The sequence below is a fragment of the Apteryx rowi genome, unplaced genomic scaffold (assembly GCF_003343035.1).
Source record: "Apteryx rowi isolate R43461 unplaced genomic scaffold, aptRow1 scaffold_353, whole genome shotgun sequence".
Taxonomy (NCBI): domain Eukaryota; kingdom Metazoa; phylum Chordata; class Aves; order Apterygiformes; family Apterygidae; genus Apteryx; species Apteryx rowi.
This window is the reverse complement of record NW_020450008.1, coordinates 916,473-926,400: the sequence shown is the minus strand read 5'-3', so window position 1 is coordinate 926,400 and position 9,928 is coordinate 916,473. Positions and strand designations below refer to the sequence as shown.

Sequence of the window (9,928 nt, the reverse complement as noted above, 5' to 3'; positions counted from 1 at the left end):
CTTGTGACGTCAGGTGTTCGTAGCCAATCCCGGCGCCGGAACGAAAGGGACTGCCATAGAGCGAGAGCGCAGTACAGCGCCCGGCGGAGGGGGACACCCTCTGAGTGCTCCACCCGCACCGAGAGGCACGTCACAGCCGGCTTGAATATACCACAGCCTTAATTGCACCCCCCCCTGCGGGGCAGGCGCGCTCGCTGCTTTTAGTCCCTCTGCCCGCGCCGTAGGGGGTGGCTCCGCGCCGGGCGGCGGGCCGGGCCGGGCCGGGCGGCGGCGGTTGGCGGCGCGGCTCGGAGGGGGCGGGGAGTGGGAGGTGCCGGTGGTGGTACGGGCGCGCAGCCTGCGTCACGCCTCGCTCTTCCCGCGGCAGCACTGGTGTCTGCCGCCCCGCCGCCATGGACTACCGGGCGGCGGCGATGAGTCAGGCCGTCCCGGGGCAGTTTGACGATGCCGAGTGCTCCGACGGGTAAGAGGCGGGGCGGCGGCAGCGGGGAAATGGCGGGGCGGGAGTGGGGGCCGCGGCGGCCCCGGGCCGAGGCGAGGCCAGGCGGGCAGGCCTGGGCGGCTCGCTCGGTTTCGGCATGGTGCTGTCTCCTGGCTCGCCCTGCCTCCCCCCCAGTCCGTGCTGCTGCTGTTTCTCTTCCCCCGCAATCGCTTGTCTAGAAAATCTGGTAAAAAAGGGCGAATTGTGAGGGGAGGAGCCCTCGACAGCGGTCTCGGTTTGGGTCGTTGCTGGGGAAGGTGGCCCTGCAGAATGATGCCTGGTTAAAAACCGTGGGAGAGTTGTTACCTTAGTTAAAACTGTGTGCATGGGGAAAGTTTGCTCTCTTACTCTTTTATTATTACTTGAGTTCTGTTTCAGCACTAAAATGGACTGACCTAGCTACAAACTTGGGTCTACAAGCTAGATAATTTAGCTTTGTAGTTAGTTGGTTGAAACTAAGCATCTGAAACCATGTAGGAGAACAGTAATTTAGTTAAGATCTATTTGGGAACCAAAATGCACTTTCTGTTGAACTTAAAGCTTTTTATGTTTAGCAGGGAGCAGAGGGTTGAATAAGGAATGGTCTTGTCCTGTGTGTCCAAGCCATTATCTTCCTATTTTACCACTTAATTAAATAAGTATTAAATGCCTGCAGAGAATCTGCTCAGGGACATGCTTGTTTTGGCAGAAAACATGATAGACTGAAGAAATCAAAAGCACTAGCAAGTCAAAAGGGTTCATTTCTCCTACAAGTTCTTTCATAGGTCTGCTTATTTTTTTCACGTTGATTGTGTTGGTGACCCAGAGTTACTAGCAGGCTATCTGTTGCCACCAGTGAGAGCTGCTGTAATATCTTGTCAGGTGGAAATCTGATGTGGCCTGTGCTGTGGCAGCAGCAGAGTGGTTTGGCTTTGATGAAGGAGCTGGCTGGCATCATCTGGCATGATCTATTCATTTGTCTGCAGTCATGGAGAGATCTAAATGTTTGTAAACAGAAGAAGTTAGAAGGTGGCATTGAAGCAGTGAATAAGATAATTTAAATGTAGTCCACCCTTTAAAGGCAGTGACATCTTCATGTATACCTGTTTTAAAGACAGGTGAAGTGACAAGTATCTTGATGACTGTAGTGATCATTTATAGTTATATAAATGTCTGTATTTATTTAAAGTGAACTTGCTCAGGACACAGAAACAGCTGAAAAAGGTGAAGTATCCAAGAATTGCCAGTCACGCTTGTGTGAAGAGGTTAACACTGAAGAAGGAGATGATCATGACGATGACGAAGAGGAAGATGAGGATGAGGATGAAGACTGGGACTGGGATGATGAGATGGGAAGACTCATGAAGCACCACAATGCGGTTGCTGGATGCAATTCACAGGTAAGTTGAAGGCTATTTTGTGAGCACCAAGGGTGCCCTAGAGCAACTGGGACTAACCCCGAGGCTTTTTTCAATGTTAATATTATGCTGAGCAAAAATTCAGATGGAGCTTTCTACTCAGGCAAATCCCCTTCCTTTGAGTCTCTTCCTCTGGCATGCCACGTGTGTATGTGCATTGTAGCCAGAACTCCTCTTGATTTTCTTGCCCCAAATCCTATTGCTGTATTCTCCTTGTTACTGCAGTGGTCCTTCTGTTTTTAAGCTTTCTTAACCTTTCTTTCTTTGCCTACCCTGATCTTAGTGCTGTTGCCTACTTTTCAGTATTGGTCCTCTGTGTTTTTGAGCATCTTTCCCTTCATTTCCACTGAATTTTGAGAGAGTACTTGCTTGTCATGCCAAGGATGAAACAAGTTGTGTTTTGGACTAATAGTGAAGGAGGCGAAAGAATGTATAGGAGCTGGAGGGAGATGCTAGAAATAGCTGAATTTAGAGCAAACACTGTTGCATTAGAAACATTTGGTTTGCTGCAGACTGAAAAGCACATACTGTGTCAGAACTAGCATCCTTCTTACTCTCAGCTTGGACAATGAAGGTTAAAAACCTTTCCTTTTCTTGTTGACATCAGTACAACAGAATAATTGAGATAAAGTAGAGTGGTGCTGATCATGGCACGTTGTGTCTGAATCACAATGCTTGTTGTGGGTGATTTATTCTTGCCTTTAATTAGGGGTTTATGCCGTCCAGTGTTGGTGAAAGTGGATATTAATTAAGACTTCCTGTAAGAAAAGCTAACAACCTTGGAAAGTCTTCTGCTTGTTACCTTCTCAGTTCTTCTCAGTTTTCTCCCATTTTTCTACTTGCTTCTTTCTGCTATTCCTGTTCCTTTTAGGGATAAAAAAGTGTTAATATGAGAGACTTGCAGAATGATTGCCTGACTAAAAATAACCCTGTACTGGGGCACTTTTATTTTCTTCTCTGGAATTAAATAAAATCTGATGCTAATCCATATCCGTTTCTTCCCCCTTTCTGGTTTTGTATATGTAAAACCCTAGGCATAGGAATTTGACCTGACTTTTCCAATGATACTGTCTGTATTTCAAGGGCTATTTAGAGAAGGCAAGTTATATTAACAAATCCTTTGTTTCAGGCAAATAGACAGACCCCTAGTTGCAATTCAGCAAAAATGTCTACCCCTACAGACAAGGCTTTAAGGAAATTTGAACATAAAATTAATTTAGGTGAGTATAATTGCATTGTCTTCTTTTATGATAACAGATACAGTTCTGTAATGTTCTCGGACTAATTCTGCTTACTTTAAGTCAGAGCTTGCTGGAATGGCAGTTAACTGTTGCCAGGCAGATTAAAAAGGGCTCTAGTGCAGCTGAAGTTGCCTTTAGTCTTCGTTAACCAGCTGTCATACCTCTTTCTCTTCCCCTTTCAGAGCTGGAGAGCTCTTTTCTGCCTGGCATCTCCAGACCACACGAAATATTTCTTCCCTGGCTTCTCTGTAGGAGTAAGCTGCCTGGCTCGTGGGAGGGTATCATCTCTCTGCTGGAATGTCTTTGGCCGTTCTCAAGCCTGCTAAATTTCGTGGTTGATTGCAGTTTCCTGTAGTATTAGTGTGACACCTTGTGCAACAGTTGTCTCACAGAGGTAGACTTTCTGCCATGGGTGGAGAGGCTGATGTCCTAGCCTGTGTAGTGTGGTGTTTATGATATGATGGGAATAGTTGTTCTGCTCAGCCTGTTAAGGGTAGATGCAGCTATGGCTGGGTTTTTTTGGTAGGATATTAAAAAGAGTTTGCATTTTCCTTCATAACTAAGGTGATCTGAAATGAAGGCTCAAAAGAGTAGTGCTGGGGTATATAGCCAAATACAGCAGCTTTTACACACTTAGCAATTAATAAACACCATTTAAAATACACTATGGGGAGACAATCCTAGAGACTATTGCTGTTCTGTTTAGAAAAACAACATTAGACTGTGGAAGAAAATGGCAGATAAATTTAACAATAAGATGTTACCCAAGAGGCTGTCTCTTTCTCATCATCTCTGGATGGCATTGTATCTCCAAGTCTGTGGGACTGTCTCAGTAGTCTGTGTTATTATTACAGTCCTACTTTGAAATATAGACAGACAGAGTGGAAAACTAAGTTAACTGATGCTTCTATGGTATGTGCTTTAAGTACCACTTCAGTCTGTTGTAGAGAGATCCAAGTGTGTTTGAACATTGTATTGGGGCATATTGGCTGGCAGCAGAATTGCAGATGCAATTCTGAACATAGGAAACTTCTTTGGTTTTTGTTTTTTCATTTCTTCTTGTGTGTTTTTCAGATAAGCTGAATTTTGATGACTCCGTTATAAACCGAGTCACAGAAAAGTCTAGACAAAAGGAAGCAGACCTGTGAGTTATAAGCTTGGCTCTATTTTCATTGACCTAATTTGGACCCAGAAGAGTTCTTCTTTCCTTGTTTGATCCAGAGTTTTGAATAAATTTCTTAAGAAAAAAATCTGTAAATATACTGTATGTAATTTGCATTCTGGTCTTAAAACTTCTTGTTTTCTGGATCTGTCACCTGAATCATTGCCAAGTTCTGATCTTCCTGTCAGTGCAGTTGATAGCAAATCTAATCGCTATTGGCATTGTAATGCAGAAGTTACTGGTGTTACTCTAGTAGCAAAAGGCTCTTTTTCTCTGCTCCTTTCCTAAACAGAGGTCCTTGAGCAATTGGGCTAGAAAAAATACTGGAAGCCTTATGAAGGTTCCTCCTGATGATTTGGTGAGGAAAGGCATTTTTGTTTTATTTTATTTTATTTTTTTTCCCCTAGTGAGCCTGCAGCTTATAGCCATAACTTGTTAAGACAGATACCTTCTTGCCTCCAGTGAAATATGCTCACTCATGAGCAAATGGTATCTGTAGTAGTGAAGAGCACTGATGTTGGATTTTTTTTTTTTTTTCCTGCCTGAAGGAAAGTGTTTGCTTTTGTATGAACTGAAAGTCTTATTTTTTGAGGCTGTTATCTTCTCTTTGAAGTAGAATGTCATGCTTTATTCTGTCAAAGTACTGAGTCTGTGTGTGGGATTGTATAATTTTATTTTCACTTCTGCTAGGTATCGAGTCAAGGATAAGTCAGACAGAGCAACAGTAGAACAGGTAAGTCCTTACTGCATCAAATATTTCTGTTCTGACTGGAAACAATAATCTGGAGTTTTGGAGCTGGTGATAAAACTCTCTGGAGCTACTGTTGGAACAGGATTTCACCTTGGAATTCCATTTCCTTTGGTATCCTAATGAAACTTGACTTCTATTTTTAAGCTTTTATCAAACTCCAAGAAACAATGAAAAGTTCTGGATTTGCCTGTTTAGTTTTTTTGGTTTGGGGGTTTGGGGTTTTTTGTTTGTTTGTTTCATTTTCTTTTCCCTTAAGTAAGACTGAACTATTGTTGGCCCAGGGCCACATGACTGCTCTATTTCAGTTATGGTAACTGTATCTTAAAGGAAAACTTATTTTAACACATTTAATGCAATTGTGGATGGGAAATCATTCTCTTACGTCCTTCAGCTAGCTCTAAAATTGTTATATGCTCACTTAAAAGAAAATTCTTGAAAGAAAAGGTGAGGCACTGTTCTAGAATTATGGCAGAATCCTGAGTGGCTACTATTTGAATTATCATTTGATTCTTAAAAATAGTCTGATGCTGTAGGCCCTTTAATGCAGTACTAAGAATAGGTTATAGGAGTAAGTTTTGCCCTCTTCAAAAGAGAACAGTTGTGCTAACTTTTCTATATTAACCTTGAGGTATTGGATCCAAGGACTCGAATGATTCTATTCAAGATGCTAACTAGAGGTGTCATATCAGAAATCAATGGCTGCATCAGCACAGGGAAAGAAGTAAGTTTCATTATAATTCATGTGACGCAGTCTTTTTCTCAGCAAGCTAGGTAGACACGGTGCTCAGAAGATACATTGAAATGCTTGGTTTTAGTATTACTTTTTGTGTGTTATTTGATTAGCATGAAGTTATCTTAGGATAAAATGCAACTTACGTTGAAGGAAGTTGGTTTTCCCAGCTATGAAGAATTTCTGATAACACTTAAATGTTAACTTAAATTAGTATTTCTCATTACTTCTGTGTTATAACTGAAATTTTTGGAAAGGATATGTGTACACACAATATAAAACAATGTCTGAAAAACAAACCCAGCTAAGCCTTTCTTCAGCAAGACAGTTCTCTTGCATGCAGATCAGACCCACTCCACATCTCCATAGAGATGGGAATGCCTGAATGGCATAGCAAAATACTGTTTAAAATACTATTAAACCTTCATTGCCTTTACAAAATTAACATGTTTGTGTACTGTTACTATCAAGTAATATTGCTGGTAACTAAAACCAAACCACAGTTTTCAACAGTAAATTAATAAGTTCGTTTTAGAATGCCTAGTCTCTAGGCTGATCTGACTTTATTTGGAGTCCTTGGATGCTGATTTAAGGTATAATTCCATGCTGCGTGGTGGTGTCAGCATGAGGCATTTGGGCCATGTTTTAGGGCCTAAATAGTGCACAGGTCTCAGATTAACCCTTCACACAAGGGCTTGTTTCAGTCTCAAAATGTGGATGATGTGGAGTTCTCTTGTGTGCTGTAACACCCCTCCCCAGTCTTAAACACTCCTGTAAGCTGCTGCTTGTAGAAGCAGCTCTCCCTTGTATGCAGTCGCACTAACTCAGCTGAGTGCCACATAGGGGCTAAGGTGAAAAAGTTTATCTTCTCTTTCTGACATCCTGGAAAACATCTGAAGAAAGAAGGTTGTATCAGTTACTGTAAAGAACTCTTCCTTTAAATTTAATTTCTTCCCTTTATAATCCAATAGGCTAATGTATATCATGCCAGTACTGCAAATGGAGAAAACAGAGCAATAAAGATTTACAAAACCTCTATTCTGATGTTTAAAGATCGGGATAAGTATGTGAGTGGTGAATTCAGGTGAGTTGGATTTCTGCCTGATTTTAATACAGAGTAGGGTTTGTTTGCATGATGGTAAAATAATCATTACTAATACTGCATATGCTGAGTGTTGTTTGTTTGTGTTTTCTTTTTTTAAGATTTCGTCATGGATATTGCAAAGGCAACCCAAGAAAAATGGTGAAGACGTGGGCTGAAAAAGAAATGAGGAATTTAATAAGGTGATTCTTCCAGTTTTTATTTCAGCATGCAAACTGAAACTCATTTCTGTAACTGAAACTCATGTTTCTAGGAGATAATCCTTCTATTGCTAGACACTGGATATCACTACCTTTTTTGGTCTCTGGAGTATTCCAGAAAGTGTCTTAAGCTTACCTGTGGGAGGGAGGGGGGGAAAAAAAAAAAAGGACTAAAGATATTCTTTTGTCTGACTGTTCATGCTGTAAAGTTCTTCAACATCTGAACTCTCTCTGACTTGACTGAAAATTGGGGAAAAGCCAGAAATAGCTGCTGCTGAGTAGTAGCACATTGTGTATTTCTGTGTGATATAGGTTAATCTAGGATTAACCAAAACTGTATAAACATTCTTTGTCTGAAATAGGAATGTTTAGAGAGGGGTTGGAGCAGGATGGCTGTGGGTTTTTTGCATTCATTGCCTAGTTGTTCTTCACAAGCATGAGTATCCTGTGTAAAGGAGCTCTTAACTCTTGTATGATGTTTAAGGCAACAGAGCTCCTGTAGGCACTATTGCAGTGCAAATAATAGAGTTGGTTTGTTTTTTTTTTTTGTGAGTTTTGTTCTTGTGTTACAGGTTGAATACAGCCCAGATACCTTGCCCAGAGCCAGTTATGCTAAGAAGTCACGTGCTTGTCATGGGCTTTATTGGTAAAGGTGATATGTAAGTATCCTTAGAAAATCAAAATGATTCTTTTTATTAAACAAACCAGCCCTCTGAATTTACCTACTATTACTTTAGGCCTCTAAAATTAGTATATTACTCTTATGTGTGTGTGACTTGTATAATACCCAGATCTTTGCCAGCTACAGCTGCAGACAGTCTACCTGATTCTGAAGCCACAGCTGTATTCAAAATGAATCCCTGAAGTGGTTTAACCGGAGGTTATAGGTGGAAAGGCTTGCTAATAATATGGGAAGATAACTCGGCATTCTATAGTACAAACATTAATGTAGCATGGTCCATTGTCTTAGCTTATGTTGGAAACGGAGCTCCCAGTATCTCTGACAAGCATATACCAAGTTTTGCTGCCTGACAGGCTGATTCCATGCACTTTGCTCAAGTCAGGGCGGGCTTTCTACTTACTGAGCAGAAGGGTCAAGTACTGCAGTTAAAGCATTTACAGCTGGTAGGAGGGAAATAGTACTCACTTTGTCTTATTTGTTTGGTAATTTCAAGGCCTGCTCCTCTGCTGAAGAATGCTCAGTTATCTGACTCAAAAGTCCGGGAGCTGTACCTGCAAATCATCCAGTACATGAGAAGAATGTATCAAGATGCCAGACTTGTTCATGCAGATCTCAGTGAATTTAATATGCTGTATGTTTTTAAACTTTGCTCTGAATTGTAACATCTAAAATGTATGTGCTGGCAGCTTCTGTGCATATATTTAAAGTACTAATCTACACTGGGGGGAAGGGGGGAGGGCTTTTCAAGACTGTGCCTTTCAATATATCTACTTAATTATGTAGCTCTTAACCCAGATCTGAAATCTCTCTATAAAAAACCTGTCAATTAGTGGAAAAAATCTGCAAAATATATATATATAATAAATAATAAAAAAGATATATATACACACACACACGTACATGCACACAAACACTTTTTTTTTTTTTCCTCCCCTCTTCCTTCCCCCTGCCTCCACGATTGCCTTTTGTTTTCCTCTGAAGTTTACTAATACAGCCTGGGTGGAGGAGGGAAGGGATTGACAAAAAACAAACAAACCTCTGGCCCTAATATGAGATTTATGCTAGGAAAATGTTACGTTTGTCTGCTGATTCTTAAGTTTGCAATATGCTTTTTATGCCCCTCCTTTATCTTTCATGTAACAGTCCTGTGGAATCAGTGCAGTTCTGTGCGTCTATTTGCAGGTACCACAGTGGGGAAGTGTACATCATCGATGTGTCTCAGGCAGTGGAACACGACCACCCACATGCATTGGAGTTCCTGCGAAAGGATTGTGCTAATATTAATGGTGTGTGGGCTGCACTTCTGATGGCTTGTTTATTTAGGAAGGTGAACTGTGTTCTTCCTTATATTTTTTCAGCTATGATTCTTGACTGTCAAAGCTGTCATACTTTAGTCAAAATGTTCCCTCTCCTAGGTTCTCATAACTTCCTCAGGGAGCTGTAGGCTGTGCTGATCTCAGAAGACTGAGGCCTATCTTACTAGAAATTATCTGGCCAAAGTGAGTCACATGGCTGAATTTCATATATTTCAATAGAAAGCAAGGATTGGAGTCCAAGCTTGCACTAGCGCCCAAGCCCATCTTTGCATACTCCTTAAAATAAGGGCAGCTGACACACTCATCCGTTTCCTTCTGTGACTGGAACCCATAGCTGGAATTCCTCAACTGGCAAGTTACTATGTATTACAAAGTTCCCTGCACTGGTCCAGCTCAGCTTAGAAGATCGAGGCATTCTCTAACTTATTAGAGAAGCATCAGTTATCATAGTATTCTGATCAACAATGTACCTTTACAGTATTTTTCTCTTAAAGATTTGGTCTTCATGTAGTATGTGGGAGTATGTGTAACAGACATGTGTCTTCCACTAGGCTCTGTTCCTCTCAGAGGGCAAGAAGTATGTTGCTGCAAACTGCTTCCCCCCCACCTTTCTTTTCCATGCGATTTTTCTTATTTTAAGAGACACTTGAAAATCTGTGAAACATACCTGCTTTACATTTTGATTCTGTGTGTTTGTTGATACCCAGTATGCTAGTTGTTTCTTATTCCTCTTCAGTTCATGAATTTCTGGTTAATTCCTTCTGGATCAGATATTTGCGCCTTTTTTTTGTTCTGTTTTGTTTTTTGTCATCTATTATGGCTTGATCTCCCTAAATGCTGGTGCCCTAGTGAGGTGGTGTGTGTGT

General features: G+C 41.2%; 1 protein-coding gene across 6 annotated transcripts in view; it reads left to right on the top strand.

Moving 5' to 3' along the window:
- The first annotated feature begins 53 nt into the window (after nucleotides 1-53).
- The window catches only part of RIOK1 (RIO kinase 1), a 16,768-nt gene continuing 6,893 nt past the window's right edge, over nucleotides 54-9,928 (top strand). For 2 of the 6 annotated variants that reach the window (XM_026072856.1, XM_026072859.1), the window contains exons 1-12: nucleotides 299-463; nucleotides 1,650-1,860; nucleotides 3,008-3,098; nucleotides 3,302-3,373; nucleotides 4,194-4,263; nucleotides 4,972-5,014; nucleotides 5,661-5,753; nucleotides 6,734-6,846; nucleotides 6,966-7,046; nucleotides 7,637-7,723; nucleotides 8,240-8,377; nucleotides 8,929-9,032. In XM_026072856.1, coding sequence (XP_025928641.1) covers nucleotides 393-463; nucleotides 1,650-1,860; nucleotides 3,008-3,098; nucleotides 3,302-3,373; nucleotides 4,194-4,263; nucleotides 4,972-5,014; nucleotides 5,661-5,753; nucleotides 6,734-6,846; nucleotides 6,966-7,046; nucleotides 7,637-7,723; nucleotides 8,240-8,377; nucleotides 8,929-9,032 — 1,174 coding nt within the window. In that variant the 5' untranslated portion in view covers nucleotides 299-392. Of the gene's footprint in view, nucleotides 126-298; nucleotides 464-1,649; nucleotides 1,861-3,007; nucleotides 3,099-3,301; nucleotides 3,374-4,193; nucleotides 4,264-4,971; nucleotides 5,015-5,660; nucleotides 5,754-6,733; nucleotides 6,847-6,965; nucleotides 7,047-7,636; nucleotides 7,724-8,239; nucleotides 8,378-8,928; nucleotides 9,033-9,928 lie in introns of those variants that run through there. The other 4 variants (XM_026072855.1, XM_026072854.1, XM_026072860.1 and 1 more) reach the window with 3 other exon arrangements.